Here is a 22,069-nt window from a genome sequence, read left to right on the forward strand (position 1 = left end):
ACGGGAGGTCCTAGGTTCAAATCTGGCTTCAGATACTTCCCAGCTATGTGACCCTGGGCAAGTCACTTGACCCCCATTGCCTAGCCCTTACCACTCTTCTGCCTTGGAGCCAATACACAGTATTGACTCCAAGATGGAAGGTAAGGGTTTAAAAAAAAAAGAAAGAAATATGTTGTGCATCCTAACTATGCAACCTTGGGAAAATAGCCTCAGTTTCCTCAACTGTAAAATAGGGTTGTAATAACATCTACTTCCTATGGTTATTTTGAGGATCAAATAAGGTAACACTTGTAAAGTGCTTAGCACAGTGCCCAGCATGTAGTAGACCCTTATTAATGTTTGTATCTTTCCTTTGTTGAAGAAATGGTCAGTAAGAAAGAAGGGAAGCATGACCAATTAACCATATAGAGAAGGAGAGCTCAGGGCAGAAGTTCCTTCAGGATCTGGTCTCTGGTGTGGGTAGGATTGTTTCAGTGATGAGGCAGTGGAAAAGGAAGGATATTTGTGAGTGGGATAATATTGCTTACATTGTTTCCCTTACAAGACTGCTATGTTTAAAGTAGCAAATGTGGACCAATATTTATACATTTAAAATAATATATGATAATAATAATTAATATTCATACCTGAAGGCTTAATGGACATTTCCTCCACAATAAACCTGTGAAGTTTGTAGTGATTTTTATTGCTCTTACTTTGTAGAAAATGAAATTTGAGACTCAGAAATGTTAATTGCCTTCTCAATGATTAGGACATCTGACAACTGGAATGAAAAACCATGCTTTCAGCCTTCGGATTCAGTAATCTACTTCCACCACGGTTTATTTTAACCAAGATTCTTACCTTTTGTTTCAAAGACATTCATCAAACTTCTCTGAATTCATCATTATAAGTCTTATTGTCTTGTTTTTATACCAGTTGTTTCTCCTTTACACTCCCACTCTATTGAACTTTTGAAAGAATAACAATAAAAACTGGGCAAAGTCAATATTCACAGCAATTGCATATGACCTTGTATATTTTATTTCACATCCTCAGCTTTCAGCTCTCCATTGCTCTAAGTCCAGGATTTTCCACATTCACATTCCATCTTATTAACTATGTAGTAATCAATAACATCTGCCCAACTCCTTCTTATATGCAAATTTCCTTATGACAATACTTTGAATCACCTTAGGCTTTACATGGAACCTTTCTTCAAGCAATACCCTTCCAGTCCAACAGAGCTCTTTTAAAACCAACCTCGTGCTTCTAGTAATTCAAACCCAACTAATTGGAAGAAAGGTGACTTTAGGGGATAGCTGAGTGGCTCAGTGGATGGAAAGCCAGGCCTAGAGATGGGAGATCCTGGGTTCAAATTTGACTTTAGACACTTTCTAGCTGTGTGACCCTGGGCAAGATATTTAATCCCCATTGCCTAGCCCTTAATGCTCTTCTGCCTTGGAACCAATACATAATTGATTCTAAGATAGAAGGCTAGGGTTTAAAAAAAGAAAAAGTGGCTTCCCCCGCCCAACACACCATGCAAAGGGACTCATAACATTGCCTAATGAAAGAAATACATTATGTCTTCATGAAATGTCGGAGTATTCATAATGTTAATGAATGCATGCCCTTTGATCCAACAATACCACTATTGGGTTTGCACACAAAGATAAAAAAAAAAACTGGGCAAGCACCTGTTTGTGAAAAAATATTTATAGTTGCACTTTTTGTTGTATCAAAAAATTGGAAAATGAGGGGATGTCCCTAGATTAGGGAACGACTGAACAAATTGTGGTATAATGGTAATGGAAAATAATTGTGCGATAAGGAATCGATGGATTTCTACAGGAACTGGAAAGTCCTCCATGAATTGATGTGGAATGAAATAAGCAGAAACAGGAGAACATTAGACACAGTAAGTGAAACATTGTGAGATTGTCAAATGTAATTGACTTTACTACTAAAATGATCCAGGACAATCCTGAGGGACTTATAAGAAAGAATGCTATCCACATCTGGAGAAAGAACTGTGGAGGTAGAAATCCAGAAGAAAACATATGATTTATCACTTGATTGTGTGGATTTAGGATATGGGGGTTTATTTTAAAAGACTATTATAAAAGTGAATAACATGGAAATAGGATCTGAGTGAAAATATATGTATAACCCAGTGAAATTGCTTATCAACTCTGGGAGAGGGGAGGGAAGAGAGGAGGGAGAAAATGAGAGAATCATGGGTAACCATGGAAAAAAATTTTTTTGAATTTTAAAACTTTTTTTAAAATTAAGTAATGGCATCCCCTTTCAAGTCATGCATGGCAGTATTAGTAATTTATGGAGAGGAGTTAAAGGAAAGAATTAAAAAACAAAAATTTTTTAACAACCTGGATAAAGGGAAGCAGTACCACTGAAGAAAGAACTAGGACTTAGAACTTTACATTTTCTAAACTCACATCCCTGAATACTCTTTTTGGAGTTAGGCTGCTCTGGAATGGAAGAAAGGAAGAACTGTCAGTCTCCATGTACATGTAGGAATGAATCAAGAAATGTTAAATATGTGGAATACAGGATCAAAAATAGGTAAAGACAACCAAAATGTTTAGAAAAAATAGTCTTATCCTTGAAGCCTCAATGAGGGATTAGATTACATTCCAATCTTGAACAAGTTATGAGGCATTATTAAAAACGTATGCAGAACAATAATAAAAAGTTGTATGGCAAATCATGAAAACAATCTGGTCCTGGCTAAGAAATAAAATGGTAAATCAATGGAATAGATTAGGTACCCAATGCACAATAGTAAATGACCATAGTAAACTAGTGTTTGATAAACCCAAAGATCCAAACTTTTGGTTCAAGAACTCATCATTTAACAAAAGTTGCTGGGGAAGCAAGAAAACAATTTGGGAGGAACTAGATGTAAACCAATATTTCATACTGCGTAATGTATAAGTGAAAATTTTAGTAATGTATAAGTGGAAATTTTAGTATATGTTCTTGCCGCCACTTATACATTATTAAAATGAGGTTAAAATTAATAAATGATTTAAATATAAAAGGTAGACTAAATTAGGGGAACATTGAAACATTTACCTATCAGGTCTATGGATAGGGTAAGAGTTTAAGATCAAACAAGACATAGAGAAGATCACAGGAAGTAAAATGAGATTTTTGATTACCTGAAATTAAAAAGATTTTTCACAAACAAAATTACTGCAGTCAACATTAGAAGGAAAATGGAGGGAGGGAATTCATAGTAAATTTCTCTAATAAAGGCCTCCTCAAATAAATAGGGGACTGAACCAAATGTATACAAAGAAGAGCCATCCCCCAATTGATCAATGGTCAAAGGGTATGAATTGGAAGATTTCAGAAGAAATCATCAAAGCTATCAAGAGTCACATCTTTTAAAATTCTCTAAATCTCTACTGATTAAAGAAATACAAATTAAAACAACTCTGAGAATCTCTCATACTCATACTCTCCAGATTGGGTAACATAACATAAAAGGAAAAGCAGGAGTTCCTAATACTCAGTTTACTCCATCCTTTCCTTATTTCTTTTTTTATTTTTTTTTTTGGTTATAATACTCACTTTATTTCCCTCCCTCCCCTCCACCCACCATTCCCACAGCAGATTCACAATTTCATTGGGTATTACTCATGTCCTTGATCAGGACCTATTTTCCATGTTCTTTGCACTAGGATGTTTATTTAGAGTCTACATCCCCAACCATATCCCTTCAACCCATGTATTCAATCAGTTGTTTTTCTTCAGTGTTTTTACTCCCACAGTGTTTCCTCTGAATGTGGATAGTGGTTTTTCTCATAGATTCCTCCAAGTTGTTCAGGATCACAGCATTGCCACTAATGGAGAAGTCCATTACATTTGATTGTACCATAGTGTATCAGTCTCTGTGTACAATGTTCTCCTGATTCTGCTCCTCTCACTCTGCATCAATTCCTGGAGGTTGTTCCAGTTCCCATGGAATTCCTCCACTTTATTATTCCTTTGAGCACAATAGTATTCCATCACCAACATTATCTTTTGATGGTTCTCTTGGGTTCTGTGCTTGGATATCAAATTTTCTGTTCAGGTCTGGTCTTTTCTTTAAAAATTCTTGGAATTCTTCTATTTTGTTGAATGATCATACTTTCCCCAGTAAGAATATAGTCAGTTTTGCTGGGTAGTTGATTCTTGGTTGTAGACATAGTTCCCTTGCTTTCCAGAATATCATATTCAATGCCTTTTGGTCCTTCAGTGTGGATGCAGTCAGATCCTATGTCATCCTCACTGTGGTTCCGTGGTAACTGAATGACTTTTTCTTGGCAGCTTGTAATATTTTTCTTTTGTTTGATAGTTCTTGAATTTGGCTATAACATTCCTGGGTGTTGTCAGTTGAGGATTAAGTACAGGAGGTGATCTGTGGATTCTTTTGATCTCCACTTTTCCCTCTTGTTCTAGGATATCGGGGCAGTTTTCTTGAATACTTTCTTGTAGTATTATGTGCAGGCTTTTTCTTTAGTCATGATCTTCTGGTAGACCAATGATTCTTAAATTTTCTCTCCTTGAACGATTTTCTAAATCTTCTGTCTTGTGAATGAGATGTTTCATATTTTCCTCAATTTTTTCATTCTTTTGGTTTTGTTTTTTAGTGTCCTGCTGCATTGTGAGGTCACTTAATTCTCGTTGTTGCATTATGGTTCTTAAAGACTGGATTTCATCCCTGGCTTTTTGTTCATCCTTCTCCTTCTGGTCTGATTTCCTTTGGAGGTCGTCTTTCATCCTCTTTGCCTCATTTTCAAGCTGGTTGATTTTGGTTTTCAAGACACTATTTTCTGTTTCCAAATGACTTATCTTAGTTTTTAAGGTTTTTTTTTTTCCCAATTGTATTCAGCCTCTCTTAATTGTGTTTTGAGTTCTTCCAAAGCCTGTATCCAATTCGCTGGGATTTCCGATTTCTCCTTTGCTGATCCCTCCCTCTCTGTTTCGTTCACTCTTTGCTTGTTACCTGTACAGAAGCTGTCTATTGTAATTTCTTTCTTCTTTTTCTGTTTTTAGCTTATATTTACCACCCCCTTTTTTGCCCCCTGCATTTGTCTGTGCTCTTGCTCCTCTCATTTTTTTGGTTTTGGGGGTTTCTGACAGTCTCCCCTCTTGGAACTTTGACAAAAGGTCTCTCCCTGCAGTCTGTGGGGACGGGGTGTTATAGTTTGAGCTTCCCTGTCCTCTGGAGGCTTTTGATTGGATTAAGTTAAAGTCCAGAAATCTGTAGAGGCTTTTGATTGGATTAAATTAAAGTCCAGAAATCTGTGAGGGAGGGTTGTTGGAGTGTGGGTTTCCCTGACCTCTGAAGACTTTTGATTTGATTAAGTTCAGCTGGGTTGGGCTGGATGTGCCCTGAGGCCAAAACCTCCTGGAAGGCTAGAGCAATATGGAGGGTCTTCGTAGCTCTGTCCCGGCTGCCAGCTCTGTGCTCCCTCTCCAGCTCCTTCCCCACCACCTGTGTTTGATGCTCTTAGCCTGGCACAGCCCTGCCCACAAAGTACACCCCCCAGACCAGTGCCTTTGCCCGTCCAGAGGTTCCTGCTGCCGCTGGAGGCTTAGCACTCTAGGTGGGGGGAAGGGGTCCTGGGACCTTCCTTCTGCCTTCCCCTTAAACCCGAATGTTCTCAGATTCCAGCTTTTGGGGGCATACCTTTTGAATTGAGTCCAGCAATAGGGTTCCTTGGCTCTGTCTGTTGTTAGGTTTGATTTTCAGCCTCCTAGGAGCAGTCAGTTTGTGATTGGTAAGGAAGAGTTTTCAGAGGTCTGAACTTCTGCTGCTTCTAAGTCGCCATCTTGACTCTTCCCCCTCTCAGACACCTCTGTTCTTATTTCTGATTATGTGATTAACTAACATAGCTAACTCTGAAATTATGATGTCTTTTAATGGTATATATTTACAACATTTTTATTCTATTAAAGAATACATCTGCTGGGTTTAACATTTCTCATAAACCCTGAGCTGCTGTGTAGCCCACTATCACCTGTTTGTGGCATGAGGTGTCAATAGCAGCTGCATAGTAGAGGGCTCCTCTCTGAAAGCTAATCTCTAGTCCTTTCATTGTTAGAAATTCATGCTTTATAACTGGGGGCATAAACACAAACCATTTTATAACTACCCTACTAAGAACAGAATTACTAATGCAGATCCTATTTCATAAATCTATCCTATAATCAGAAGTAGATGTTACATACATAAGCAACCAAAAGTACTACAAATTTTTTCCTACTACTACTACTACTAGATTATATCATCTGACAAATGCTACTCAATTGTAAAATGAAGGGTTTGACCTAGTTGACCTTGAAAATTGTTTCTACATATAAAATTCTATTTTTAAATCCTTACCTTCTTTCAATCCACTGAGCCACCCAACTTCCCCCTAAAATTCCATTTTTAAACTAATAATAGAAAAAAGGTTCTATTGTCCTTCATTAGCCTTTATTGAAGATTACGGGTTTTTTTTTTTCCTAAAAACTTTCTTGGATTCTGTCCAACTGTTAGTTTGTGGCTATAATTATGAAAATCTTCCTTGCTTTCCCTGAAATGTTTTTAGCATTTTCTCTTTGAATACTATGTCTCCAATTGTTTAAAAGGAAGTAGGGGGAGTGAGGGAGCAGCTAGGTGGCACATTGGATTGAGAATCAGACCTAGAGAAAGAACCTGGTTTGGGGTTCAAATTGGACCTCAGGCATGTCCTAGCTGTGAGACCCTGAGAAAATCACTGAACCCCCATTGCCTAGCCCTTGTCACTCTTCTGCCTTGGAATCATTTCACAGTATTGATTCTAAGACAAAAGGTAAGAATTTTTTTAAAAGGGGGGGGGGAGGAAGGAAGAAAGGAAGGAAGGAAGGAAGGAAGGAAGGAAGGAAGGAAGGAAGGAAGGAAGGAAGGAAGGAAGGAAGGAAGGAAGGAAGGAAGGAAGGAAGGAAGGAAGGAAGGAAGGAAGGAAGGAAGGAAGGAAGAGATTACTTTTCCATTCCAGTACAAATTATGTTGAATTTTCTTGGCTGACCAAAGGACCCCTTAGAAAAAATTCTGATGCCTCCCTCAAGGCATTAGACTAATCAAAATTAAATTACTCCAGGATAGCATTTTTTTCCCTCCATCCTGTGTTGAAAGAGTTTATAGCAGCCTGGTTTCTGCTTTATTTGTAACCATTCAAAATACTTAATTATCTATCGTATAAGCAAAGTTAACTTTTGTTTAGAGTTAAAGGGACATTGTCATAGTTTTTTGCTTTGAAGTTTTATTTAAATGCCCCCAGAAGTGCAGATGCCCTGTTGTTTCTTGTTTGTATGCAGTTTGAAGATATTTTTCTTCAGACTTTCTCGTATATGCGAGTGCAGATTGTGTCATTTATGGCACTTTCCTAAAAATCAAAAGAAATATACTTTTTAAAATACCTATACATACTTACATTGTCATACTCTCAAAAACAGAACTATAGTTTCATAAGGAGACTCCTCTGTAATTTATAGTCTTTGCCTGGGGTCACTGAAGCAAGTAATTTGCTCAAGGTCACACAGACACCAAGGCAGAGGCAGGACTTGAACCCATTGTGGTATACCATATTTATGTCACATTACCACAAACACAAACATATACACAGGCCACATTGCTCTGTATAACGGACCCATATATACATTCATATGCATCTTTTATACCTCTAAATATACTTTATTGGCATATGTAGACATACATAGGAGGGTTAGTGGCACAGTGGATAGAATGCTGGATCTGGGGTCAGGAAAACCTGAGTTTGTGTGACCCTGAGCAAATCACCTAATCTCTTGTTTGCGTCAGTCCCTTCATCTGTAAAATGGAGATAATAATAGGGCATACTTTGCAAGTTTGTTGTGATGATAAAATTAGAAAATATATGTAAAGTGCTTTACAAACCTTAAAGTACTACATGTTATTATTTGTATTTGTTTACACATGCATGTATATATGCAAACATATTTTTCCATATGCATATCTATACATATACACCCAGAGAGAAAGAGAAAAAGAAAACTATAACATTCATTTGTTGATTGCTTTGCCTTGTGGTTCTTCTTTGTTATTGCTTTATTTTTTAGAGTATGTACCTATCTGATGACCAAACTCTATATTTTCACTTTTATAAGTCCTTCATAGTAAAGTGCATAATCCTTTTTACTATTTTATCCAGACAACCTCAGCCATACACACATTTCATTTCTCAATAAAAGACAAAACTATTCCGTTTATTGACTAATTTTATGAGAGAAAAAAATTCAGGCCAGCTAATTTTCCCAGTGTGGATCCATAAGAAACAAAAACAATTTCCAAAAAAAAAACACACAATCCAAAACTATTTGTCCATTACATTTCCTAGGAAGAATGCAGGAAATTGTCACACATACACACACACACACACACACACACACACACACACACACACACCAACTATAAAGGGCTTTCTTCTCTATATGTATAACTGAAAATCAAGTTATAGACACTTCATAATGTTTGCAGTTCATCAATATTCTGAAACATTTATAGGTCTCATTTGTTTACTTAACTGTCAAAGTTCTTTTCTCTCAACCCTCAAAAGTCTATTGTTCAACATGAAATTTCAGCAAAGGAAAGCATTTTCTCTTGTCATTTTAGAAGGACATGTTCCACAGGGACTTGATGCATATTTTGGCCATATTTGGAAGAGAAAAAAACTTACCACCACCATTTTCCCATCCACCAGCTTTCTTTTTATGGTAGTCTCTTTGCCATCCCAATTCTGTACTTGATTCAAAGAGCCACTGTCCAAGGTTACAACATTCTGAAGAAGACAAAGATATACCAGTCACTTGGTCCAGAGTGTTCTACATACCTCACCTTCTAGCCATCTGCTATAAATTCTCTGAGGTTTTACACAGGCTACAATCAAGAAATAGTCTTATTAACAAATTATTTTGAATTAAAAAAAGAACATCCTCAGAATTCTTTCATACTCCACTGGGAACATTATCCAGGTGAATTAGGGCAGAGTAATATTTGATAACAAAAATATTGCCTTGTCATATTATCTATAAATGTCCATATGTATAATTAAATATTTTAAGATAAAAGTAATTTTAAATTTTTAACTCCCATCTTCAGAACAAACATAATGGGGAGAAAATAAGATCATAGATCACAGAAATTGATATCAGAAGCAACCTAATGCAACTCCATCATTTTACAGATAAAGAAACTGTGGGTCAAGAGAAATCTAGCAAATTGCTCAGTCTTATATAGACAGTAAGTGACAGAGGCTAGATTTTAACCCAGTTCCTTTGACTCCAAAGCCAATGTAATTTCCATTACATCATTCTGCCTTGTATAGTCACATGTTGCACTTTCCCCTGTCACAAAATAATTGAGGTTAAACTTTTAAGCATTCTTTTCTCTACAAATTATGCCATTACATCAGCTTTGAGTTCTCTGATATTTAAATCCTATTTTTATTCAGATATTAAAATTACATATTAAATAATACTATTGTGGCATGTTATGGGATGTACGTATATCTCAATGCATATTGTTCCACAGTCTTTTGCTTTCAACCAAGGTTATTCATCAATTCATTTTATTCAATATAATTCTGGGAACAGACAACTGCTGCAAAATAGCAGATAAAATAACATGAATATAATTATCTGAGATTTATAGACTAGGCCAATTTTCAGGAAAATAGTTAATAGTAAAAGAGTATTTATGATTTATAAATTAAGTAAATTTATAAATAAAAGTATTCATAATCTTCTTAATTTATGGTCTTCTTAATTGACTATTTAATTGTCCACTTGATAGGCTACTGTATATTTTTGCTATATTTGTCCAAGATTCTTCAAGAAGAAAATTTTTGGCTTCACCTTGGTTTTTCGGTCATCTAGTGTGGTTTCTTCAAATTCTTCTCCCAGCTTAAAAGAGATTTCATTGTTTTTAAAGATGCTTTTGGTTTTGATGGTAATCAAATCCCCTTCAGCACTGATGATCATAACAGGTTTGGCCAAACTGCTCAGCTTCCTGGTAGCTAATCCCACTCCTAAAAACCAGACAAAAGGAGCCAATGTGCAGTATTGCTGTTTATTAGTAAGGATTCCCTTTGAGCTGCCCAAGAACTTACTATCAGAGAGCATTATACTTTAAATGGCTGAATTTCATTGGCAAATAACTAAAGAGATTTCTTTCATGAAGTCATATATCAAAATGTGGTTCCACAACTTCAGAAAAAGAAATAATGTCTGAGTCTTTCCCAAGTGACCTGAGAAAATTCTATCAGTTGGTTCCCAAACCCCTAAAACATTCATGAATGTCCTTACAACACTAAGGTTATTTATAAGCCAGCTACATCTCCACCACTTTGAACTTAAATGGTTTACATTCAGAAAGTAAGTGTATTATCTCCCATAAAGGCCCTCATCCAATGCTTCATTGTGTCTCATAAGTAGCCTTTTGGTCTCAAAGGATGTATCTTATCTCAGAGGATATGTACCAATAAAGCATGAGCCTAGGTGGGTCATATCAAGGAAGAAAGGTTTAGAATATCATCTTAGCCGCAAGGTATGTGTGCTGAACATATCCAGCTAAATTTGGAGAGGTTCCCTGCCATCTGCTTGCCCACTAGTTCTTTGATCATAATTGATCCATTAAATAAGCAAAAATCCAAAGGGGCCCTCTGTTCTGTGATTTTACTTCAGTGATTGTGGTGGAGCGCAAAAATGCCCCCAAATGATCAGAAGCTATCAAGAATCCCATACTTTTTAAATGATCTTTAATTACTAATCTTACTATTAATTCTTTAAAATGGGAGTTTTTATTCAATTACAAATAAATTGATATACTACTGGAGGAGATAAATCATATTCATAATGATATTCTCACTACAAACAAAATAAGAAGATATAAAGAAATTGAAGGTAAATGGAGACATGGCTCTCAGGTTCTCCTCAAAAAAAGCAAGTAAATGAGCTTGTCAGAGTAATCATGTGATGAGGATAAGAAAATTGAGGAACTCTCCAAAGAACTTGAGAAAATTCCTAAAACTATGTCAAAATATACTATGATAATACTTCATTGTGAAGGTATGTTTGGGGGATAATGACAAAAATTATGTTTGGAATAAGGTAATGAAAGAGACCAAAGTCTTGTGGATTACTCAGAAGGCTTATACCTGGACATCATGAATACTTTCTTCAAGAAAACTCAAAAGATATTAGGAATTTCTATTAGAAAAACAAAAAATCTCTCAAATGAAATTGACTATTTTAACAGAAAGGGACCAACTGGATACTGAGGTAGAAGACATTTCAGAATTAATTGTCTCTAGTCAGCTTTATCATCAGTGGTTAGAAGAAAGGTTCAACATTAATACCAAATTAGAAAAATAAATGAGAAAAATACTCTTTTCATCTAAAATACCTCTAATGTGACATATTAATAAGCTCTGGAAAATGGAAGATGAATAAAAATACATTGACTCAAATTATTGACATTTTATTATTGACAGTTAACCAATATAAATTATTGCCATAGTGTATAAGCCAAACGAGTCCCAAAACTTTTAAAAGCTAGAAAAGACATTTTCTCCTTTACAAGTGGAAAGAAACAGGCTAAGGAAAACCTTGGTTTACAATTCAAATTCATTTATAAGACATTCTTGGAAAATATGATAGAAGATTGAGTGATAAAAAGAAATGGAAGAGAAAATAAGTCTCTACAATGGTTGGCATGAGACCCAATTAAACCAAAGCATCTTAAAGTAAAACTAGAAGGAAGAAAACAGATATGAAAAAGAACAGATTTTTAAGAATTTTTATAGTAACTGATTCTTATCAGTAACTATGGTTATACATTTGACAATAACAGCTCTGTATTTAATGGCCTAGAGGAAATAGGATTGGAATTCAAGATGAGTGTTAAACTTAAACAAATATCTAAGTGGAAATTCATGCTGAAAACAACACCATGTTAAAAACATTCAGGGGTCAATTTTCAAGATCTTAAAGGGGAGAAGACTTTAAGAGAAAACAGCACAGAGAATTCAGAAAACAGATCACAAGCATGGCACAGAGTCATGACATAACAGAGCATCTACTAGACCTCTCTGTCAAAAACAGAGCAACTAATAACTTATTGACTTTCTGCAATGATAATTTCATCCTTAAAAATATGGAGGAAGGCTAGGAGGAGAGTCAAAATGCTAGAGTAACAGGAAGCAATGTAAAATACTCCTTGCAAAAAACTCCTCCAAATAGATTTGCAAAATGTACCAAATGTAATCTTGAGGGGGAAAACCATAAAAATAAAAGTTTACAATTAAGCCTTTTTCTAGCCCAGATTAGCATAGACAGAGGTCTTCATATACCAGGAATAGGGATGGTACAGAATATGTAGTGTGGATAGTCCTTGAGGGTGTTAAGGTCCAGTTTGTCTAAACCCCACAGACAATGCAATCAAGCAGAAGGGTCCTTTATTGATCTGGCATGTACCAGGGGAAGCTCAGCACAAGAGTTCTGCCTGCAGTTGTGAGTGCAGAGTCTTTTATACCCAATGCCTGACAGCATATCACTAGCCACCATACGTGGCCCACAAGTTTCTCCTGGAATCTACGTTTTGGGCGTCGGCACATTTAGATGCCCTGACAGGGGTCTGTTGGTCAGATGTTCTATAGTGATATGTGCTGTACTGACCAAGCAGCTCCTGCTTGGGGCTGCTTCATTCCCTACTCCTTTTTCTCTCAGGGGGCAGAGGGAAAGCCTGTCTGTGGGGGCATCTCGCAGCCCTCAGCTTGGGGTTCGGTTGTGGCTAGGGGTCGGTACTGTTGTCGGAGGGCCAACACCTGGGTGGCACCCAGCCGGCCTTTCATGAACCGAACAAGGCAGGTAAAAACCCAGGGGCCAAATGTCAAGAGCAGGGTTAAGCTTATGAGGGGTCCTATGAGGGACATGACTAGGGAGAAAAGGTCGCGTATCAGGGGCCGGCAGTTTCCCGCTCCTTCCATCAGGGCTTCTAGACCTTCTCGTAGCTTGCTCAGGGAGTCCCTAATAATCCCTGAGTGGTTAACATAGAAGCAGCACTCCTCACCCAAGGCTGCACAGAGGCCCCCTCCTTAAGGAATAGGGGGTCCTGCTTGGCATAGTAGGTCACTCGGGGTACTATTGTGAGGGGGTGCAGCGGGCAGTGAGGGAGCTAGGGGAGGCCCAGGGCTGTAGGCCAGAACGGGGGCACAGCCAGTGCGCTCCTGCGGGTGGGATAAGGTATCTCTCTATTGAGGGAGACTCTGTGACAAGGGAGGGGGGAAACCAAGAGGCGGGGGAGAAAGTGAAGTAATGGAAGCGAGTGGGTCATGTATTCCTTTTGCTAGCTGTCTCCCCACTGCTTCTAGTGAGTCGTGCCATCTGGCCAGCCCAGCCATCCATAGGGGAACCACACAGCCTCCCAGAGGGCCAGAGTCTCAGGCCCCACCTGGTTCAGTGCCCCCTGCCATCCCATCCCCTACCCTCTCCAAATGTCTAAGGGAAAAAGGGCGGAGGTCCAGATTTTCTGTAGTTGCTTCAATGCTGAGCATGGGAGTAGAGCTGTCCCTGCCTATGTGTAGGAGAGAGGGAGGGGAATAAGAGCGGGAGGGAAGGCTGCAGACAGTGTCTTTAGGGGCGCGTCCTCAGTGGATTCCAGGGTCCCAGGTCAGTGGAGAACTGCCTGGAGATCTGAAGAGTGTCCTGTCATTCCTTCTCTCTATTGGCAGACCGGTCACAAGGGGAAGTCAGCCCCTAAGAGAGAAGGGTACTGGGGCAAATAGCAGATAGGAACAGGACATTAATACAATAGCAATGAACATCACATATTTGCATTTGGGTATCTTAAACAACAGACTTCATCCTCAGAAATCATCTTCTGACAGCCACAGACCCCTTCCTGAGTTGTTTGCAGAGTTGGTATGTGACATTTCTGTTAAAGAATATCCCTTTGCAAAGTACACATTGACTATAACATCTAAAAACACTGGAGTAACAATATCTTACAGATGTATTTCCTTACCCAGAGGCTGGGGAAACCAAGAAAGCTGTGAGCTATATTTCCAAGCTCAAGAACCAAACCTCAACTGTGGTAAATTAAGGCTACAAATACATGCCATCTAGGAATAAACTCCATCTATTTCTCAAAGCATGTTCCTAACAATTTGGGAATTCCCAATTATTAGGGTTGTTTGAGGAAATGGAAACTTTAATATCACAATTTGCATTATGTGCTGATCATGAGAATTGTCACGAAGGAAGAAGGCCCTGAAAAGGAAATATCTCCAAGTCACAAAAGACACACCAAGCAAGGCTGTCACTTGCCATTGTTGTTCCATCCGAGGATGGTCAGGAAAATTCAGTCCAAAGTGAGCCTTGGGCTGCCTTCTCTATAACCATCCTAGGACTTTTTCTCTCCTTAGAGCCCTTGCCACTGGGTCCCAGAAGCCTTCTTTTACCTTAAAAGACAAGTTTTCCCCCATTTCAGCTGAGAGAAATTTGCTTATCAGCAATCCAGAAACAAATCTCCACACCCCCAAACAAGCCTTTAATATCCCTACAAGGCTGATCACGCAATTATTTTCATGTATTTACACATCAGGTGTAGTCACATGAGTGCTGAATTAAGTAGTTCCCTATAAATCAGGGCTGTATCCTCTCCTGGACCTAGGCCATCTGAAAGACTAAGACAAGGTCATGCAGGAATCACTTCAGGGTAACTGTCCAGACAAATTAAAGAATCATGTGTGATTTTCCCACATACATTACTCTATATATTATCCCTAAGTTAAAGAGCCAATTATGAGAGCAGAACGTTCATCTGTTCCCTTTCATCTTCTCTCTCCCTTTCTGTTTCTTCAAAACCTTCTGCTTAAAAGCAGAACACACCGTCCATTCCTCCTTTACAAACCCACACACTAAAGCTTTATGGACTTTAAATCAAAGTCCCTTTCTTCCAAATTCAAACCCAACATACCTCCCCACTTTCTCTAACATGCTTTTACTATCATAAGTCAAACAACCAGCCCCCTGGTATCACTTCAATTGCAATTCGGTAACCCAAAAGAATTCTGATTTAAAAAGATTATATCATTGAACAGTCTTTAGCATAGAGCTCAACCATTATAAATTTCAGTTCATAGTACAAATTGGTAGACTGAGGTAACAAACTATATGGTGGAGTCAGATTTACAGTGAGGTTTTGTTTATATCCAAACGATACTTAAACACATTTTAGCAGCCACTCACATAACAATCATAAATTTCTGAGCAAGCATTTTCACATATATGCCATTTTTAACACCCTACCTATTCTTTGGCTATTGTTTGCCACATATATCCTTATACTAGATCAAAATGTAATCAAAATATCAACCAACAATCCCCAGAACTCGTATGAGGTAATTTTATCAATTACATATCACTCAACTCATTTTATCATTCTGGACCTGGAATGTTTGTAGTAAGATTCCACAGCTGCAAACAAGCCTTTTTGGTCAGCCAGGGCTGGCAATATTTGCTTGCTTGAGCACCTTGAAACCTCCATTTCTACAGTTAAGATATACTCATCTTTAAGTTCTATCACACAGCGGTTGTTAACTCTTTGAAGCCCCCATGTCAGTTCATAATGTTATAAGCACTTCTTTCTCCTTCCTGGGTGCAAGGAAGGGGTTAATAGCTTCTGAGCAATTTTATCCCAAGGCTGCTGGCCTTGACTTAGATTTTATTACTTAGCAACCTTGGCCCATTCATCTTCAACCAGTGAGTAAATTACTGCAATTTAAAATTTCTCTTTCATAATAACTTTCAGTGAATTTTTAGTTTGAACTTCACAACTTCCAAATAACTTTGATTAAGTTCTTTAGCAATCTTTCAGTGTGTAACCAAACTGAAGTACGAAGCATTTAAATCCTCCTTTTTAGTTTTTTTAGCTCAAAATATTGCTACATACTTGATTAAATCCCAATTTATAATTTGTTGTATCATAATATCAACTAGTATCTCTATTCATTACTCTCATTGAAATGGAGCACTTCATAAAATGAATCCAGATACCCCAAAATCCAATTATTAACTTATCTAGCTAGGTTATAAGATATGAAGTTATTTCCTTTCACATGTACTTAATAACCTTTCCCTAGTTAGCTACATGTTACCTGGCATTCCAGCCTAACCTCTCTGATATATCTGAAGCTAGACTGTATTTAATCCTCATGAAAAGCCCTCTCGATTACAGGGCTGGTTGAATTTATCTTGTTAAGGGCACACAGGTTGTATGTCATATACCCTTAACCTATTTAGGTGGAAAACTTAATCCTCGTCATAATATAATGCATACATATTTAGCATTCACTCAGCATTACTCATTTCCAGCATTTGGCATCTGAATACATATATGTTCATTTCTAGATTACAAATTCCTTCCTATGCATTTTGCACATTTAAAAACAATTCATATAACCTTGATTAAAAACAACATTATTTAAAAATTTCCTCTTTTGTAAAACATCAATTCTTAGCATTTATCTCATTAATCCCATGCACAGATTAACCACTTTAAAAAAGAAAAAACTTCTTGTGTGTGTAATATAATTTCTTGCTTCTATTTCTGATAGCACATATATTAAAATAAATGTGATTTGAAGGATTCCCAAATTCAAATTCTAGAAAAAGTTCTTTTCAACAACACAAGTTTTTCTGAATAACTTTTACATCTATAAAGTAGTGTAAACCTCAAAATTCCTTAGACTTATAAATGTTGGAAATTTCACCATTGGGATATTTCATACTTGGAAAATTTCTTACTGATAGTCTATTGGAATGGGAACCCCATTGGCATGGGAGGTTCTTTCTCTTCCCTTCTTAAGATTACTTTAGGACAGAAACCCTTTGCTGAACAATGGAAAGGACTTTGACCTATGCTTAAGCATAGAACAGGAATTTCTTTGAGTCTTGATTGATTTTAGAATTGATACAATGGAGATACTTGGAATAAATCTCCACCCTATTCAGTCCTAATAGGATTGAGTAAGGGCTGCAGCCTAGATCAAAATTTAATTATTCCAATCTCTACCATACTCAAGTTAACAGGATTTAGAAAGGGCTGTAGCAAAGGAGTAAAGATTTAATCATTTGAAAATATAACCTTCAACAGACATGTGCAAAAGCCAGAAACCTCTGGGTGGTCCTGGGTTAAGCTAGAGCCTCCATTGGCATAGGGAAATTGATGAAGAGTGATTGGTAGAGGGGAGAACTGGGAGGAGGAACTTGGATGGTTTCCTTAAAGATAGGAGGGTCTGAAGCTGGAGGGGAGAGAGGAGTTTTGGTCGGGGTGATTGCGGTGGACTCTGAGAAGGCTTGCTCTGAAGGAAGCTGAAGGTGGGGGCCTCTGAGACTGTTTCTCCATTTTGGACACGTGAGTAATAGGGACTGATCTCTTTTCTTTGCCCCAGCTATCTAAGGGCTTGGGCCTTTTGGCCCAGCCTAAACAGAAGGGGTATTTAAGCCCTATTCCTTTTTCTCCCTTTTTCTCTCTCTCTATCTCTAATTCCTTTCTTACTCCTATTGTAATTAAACTCCAAAAAAGGCTGACGGCTGACTTGAGTTTTTCATTTAGGAATTACATAGCTGATTCCTTGGCGACCTTAAATTAATATATATCAGTCTTTTAAAGTGATTCCCTTGTTACAGTAGTCAGTACAATTTCTGTCTATACAGAATAAACTTTCCTCTCCGCATCAGACTTGCTATCAATCACATTTACACAATTCTCAAATTCACTGAAATCATTATGCATTGCAAGGTTTAACAAAGCAAACTTCTAATCAGGAGTTTTGTTGTTCAATAAAAATCTGGCAACATTTCACATGTGACAAACAATAACTACAATACATTTGTACCATATCAAAATCATTAGCAATCCACCCAGTTTGAGAATTAATTTTAAGAGAATGTTTCTAACTGTGGAGTAAGAATCTCCCTTTTCTGCTCAGAATTTTCTCTCTTCCACTCCTTTGGGGGCCCGTCCAAAGGGAGAAGGAGGGAAAAATCATTGAACAGGTAATTGAACTCTCTCCCGCCCTGAAGCCTGTCACAGTGTTACTTCATCATAGCCTGCCTGGTTGGAACGCAGGCAGAGGGAGCAGGGGTGCAAAATCTATTCTCCTTTGTAACCCTGTGTCCCAAACTTCCCCCCCTCCCCTTTTTTTTTCTTTCCCATTAATCCAGCCACAACAAAGACTCAAAGAACCCTATAGGACACCCTCTCCCACACATCTACATATCTGCATCCAAATACAGAAAGACACACAAGACAAACAGCAAAAGCCAGAAGACAAATAACAGAGACATGGACATGTAAACTCCCCGATCCTAGGAGCTTATCTTAAGATCTCATTTCTTGGCATGTACTTGTAAGGACCATAAAACCTTAAGCAAGCTGTTTGACAAACAGGCTGATTTTCTATTATTGAGACCAAGAAGTTGCAAGGAAAGGGTTAACAACTGCCCAAAAGCAGCTAGGTTTTTATCAGGAAAGAAACCTGACCTTTGGCTTTTTTCAGCTTTTTTTTTTCACCTTCCTGTCAGGCCAGCCACAATAAAGAAAGAAATCTGATACCCGCAATTACTCATCAGTGGCCAGATCCCTTCGGGGGGCCTCCAGAATCCTTCGGCTGCCTCCGGCTATCTGTCAGGGGCAAGCAGCCAATGGCTGGCCGATCCCTCCGTGTGGCAAAAAAACCTCAGGGTGTCTAAAAATCACCTAGAGATCGTGGGTAGTCCCCCAGTCTCTCCTAGGGGTGCGATATCTTCCCAAAAAGGGGACTGAAAAACCCCTTTCCCAAACTAGACAGGGACTCGAACCCTGTGCCTGGGGAACTGGAATTCCCAAAAGTGCCAGGGTACCTGACAGGGACGGGAAATCCCTTGCTCAGGGCCTGACAACTAGATAGAGACTTGAACTACCGTGCTCAGGGGCCTCAAATACCCTGAAAGTTCCAAGTGCGGGATGTGTCCTGGACCATATTCCTTCCCCACCCCTGACCACAAATGCTTCCTCTGGGGAGCTGACTGGCCCTCTCCTGAGGGACACATAACTGCAGCCATGTCAGAGTCCACACTCAGAAACAGGTGGGAGGATCGCACCAATGCTTAGCCTCACGCCTTAGAAAAAGGCGGGCCCTGGGGCTTGGCATAGGTGCTCTTGTTTAAACCGCAAGAACGAATGCCCCACTAAGCCTTATGCCCATCAGGGGTCCTCGTCTCCCCCATACACATTCGGTCACCATTCGCACCCACAGACACACAACACTCAGCTCACCTGAAGGTCTGGTCCAAGGCAATGCCTTTTGCCCTTTTGTCTAGGGGTTCCGAGGTGGGGACGAGGCAGATAAGCCCCCAAATGTTAAGGTCCAGTTCGTTACCCACCACCAAGGAAAACCCCACAGACAATGCAATCAAGCAGAAGGGTCCTTTATTGATCTGGTACGTACCAGGGGAAGCTCAGCATAAGAGTTCCACCTGCAGTTGTGAGTGCAGAGTCTTTTATACCCAATGCCTGTCAGCATATCATTTAGCCACCATACATGGCCCACAAGTTCCTCCTGGACTCTACGTTTTGGGCGTCAGTACAAGTTCCTCCTGGACTCTACGTTTTGGGCGTCGGTACAAGTTTCTCCTGGAATCTACGTTTTGGGCGTCGGTACAAGTTCCTCCTGGACTCTACGTTTTGGGTGTCGGCACATTTAGGTTCCCTGACAGGCGTCTGTTGGTCAGATGTTCTATAGTGATATGTGCTATACTGACCAAGCAGCTCCCTGCTTGGGGCTCCTTCAAGGGCCCAGGGGAAAACTATGAATCAAAGGAAGAGGAGATCCCAAACCCATACTAGGGCACCAAGTGGAGGGACAAGAGCCAAATGACAGCTTTGTCCTACTACCCAGCAGTTCTATATTAAAGGTCCAGAACTGATTGATAAAGAAGCTTGTGCCTTCACCCCATCTGTTCCCAAGTATGGCTGTTGCTAGATAGAGAGGCCCTGTACAAGTGGACCAAAAAAGGAGGAAGTTCAAAAGTAGTAGCTTGTGGCATAAATACCAGGGTCTTAATTCCAGCATGTAGCACAGCCTATAGAGTAATAATCAGGGAAGAAATCCCACAATTAAATTTCTTTCACTCTGACTAATTAATAGGAGTTGAATCCAGCAGCACTTAGCAGTTGGTCAAACCCAGATTCATTTCAGGAACTTATTAAGTTCTGACCAGGGAGAGTAGCAATCAGACTTTGCCCTTTGTCAACATGGAATTTAGGAATCCCAAACTTGTGGCCTAGTGGGATCTGATGAACCCCAAGTTTCAAGACTAGCTTATAGGTTGGAGACCCCAAAGCTTGTCCTTGTTCCCTGTTCCCATGGGAATCTACCCTGAAGGGAATCCTAGGCTAGCAGTTTCAGACTGAGTGGGGGACCCTCAGGGGAATGACAATCCCAGTTGAGTGGGACTCAACTCAATATGCTAAGGACCCTCTTTGTTTTAGGTAGTCCCCCCTATTGTATCAGACCCTTTCCAAGGAAGATTCACACCTGGGCAGTAACCATCCTTTACTATCTATTGTAAGCAGCCCCTTCTCTTACACCCTAGCCTCTACCTATGATTCCTTTCCCAAGCTTGATTATATCCTGTCATTGTAGTTTGAACTCTCCCATTTTCTTTGTGATGTCAGTCATCTTTCCCTGCTCCTGGATTCCCCAAATGGTATAGAGGTTCCCCAAATTCTTTTATTCCCTGGAGTTCATCTATTGAGGTGGCACTCCCAAGGGTCAGTGACCAGAGCGGTCAGAGTTCAATCCTCAGACTCTGTGCAATCGCGTGTGGCAAGCAGCTCTGTAGTTGAAGCCTACTAATAGTGAACCCCGTTTGTGCCTCACTAAAAGACTATTTAATAGTTCTGTGCTTTTTCCCAGTCAACACCTATAATACCTCACTTTGGAACTACTAAAAGATTGCAGGTCCCCAGCCTGTTTTTGAGATCATGGAATAACATCATATTCAAAAAAGCAGCAATAGGACTAACCCAGACCTTCTCTCCAAAAGTGAGCCAGAGCCTAATAATGTCAATTCTGATGTCAGGAGTAAGATGGGAGAATCATAAAATTAAAAAAAAAAAACAATATAAAAAACTACCATGATGGCAAGAAAACTCAAGATACAAATTGAAAGAAGACAATAATTCCAAAACATCGTACAAAGTAAAGTCTCAGAGAAAAACAAGCCTGGGAACAAATTCAAACAGAATTCACTGAGGAGATGAAGAAGGGATTTTAAAATAAGTTTGAAATGTTTTTACAAATATAATGAGAACTCTTGAAGAAAAAAATGGAAAAGAAATTAAAATTAAGGGGGAAAGAATTAGAAAGGAAATTATTAGCTTAGCATAAGAGATACAAAACTTTGCCCAGGTAACAAACTCCCTAAAAATGATGAGCCATATAGAAGCTAGTGATTCAATGAAACAATGAGAAATATTACAATAAAATCAAAAGATTGAAGAAATGAAATAAAATGCAAGGTATAGGAGAGCAAAAACAACTTACCTGGAAAACAGATCAAGGAAGAAAAAAAAATAAGAATCAAGTCATGACTAAAAAAAAGAGCCTTTATGTCCAATTTTAAGAAATCTATAAAGTTCCCAAGTCTCTTAGAACCAAAGGGAAAAGTGGAAATAGAAAGAATGCATCAATCCCCTCCTAAAAGAAACATCAAGATAAAAATTCCTAGGAGCATCAGAGCTCCAAACCTAGACCTTCCAGGTAAAATACACACTGGATGCAACTTGAAAGGCAAAATGCAAGTGCCAAGCAGACACAAACAGTACCATATGTAATTTAGCAGCCAATGGAAACTATAGAAATGTGATGTCAAACCTATGGCACATGTGCTGGAAATGATACACATAGACCTCTCTGTGGGCATGGATGCCAAGGACCCAGTACCCCAAGTGACATGGGCATTATAC

The 22,069-nt window shown here is 38.8% G+C and overlaps 1 protein-coding gene across 1 annotated transcript in view; it reads right to left on the reverse strand.

Annotated features, from left to right (window-relative positions):
• Positions 1 to 7,260: 7,260 nt before the first annotated feature.
• Positions 7,261 to 22,069, reverse strand: part of LOC100026804 (myelin P2 protein-like) — a 30,076-nt gene continuing 15,267 nt past the window's right edge. The window contains exons 3-5 of the mRNA XM_007486901.3: positions 9,910 to 10,082; positions 8,733 to 8,834; positions 7,261 to 7,403 (exon numbers count right to left, since the gene is read on the reverse strand). Coding sequence (XP_007486963.2) covers positions 7,353 to 7,403; positions 8,733 to 8,834; positions 9,910 to 10,082 — 326 coding nt within the window. The 3' untranslated portion in view covers positions 7,261 to 7,352. The remainder of the gene's footprint in view (positions 7,404 to 8,732; positions 8,835 to 9,909; positions 10,083 to 22,069) is intronic.

The sequence above is a fragment of the Monodelphis domestica genome, chromosome 3 (genome assembly GCF_027887165.1).
Source record: "Monodelphis domestica isolate mMonDom1 chromosome 3, mMonDom1.pri, whole genome shotgun sequence".
Taxonomy (NCBI): domain Eukaryota; kingdom Metazoa; phylum Chordata; class Mammalia; order Didelphimorphia; family Didelphidae; genus Monodelphis; species Monodelphis domestica.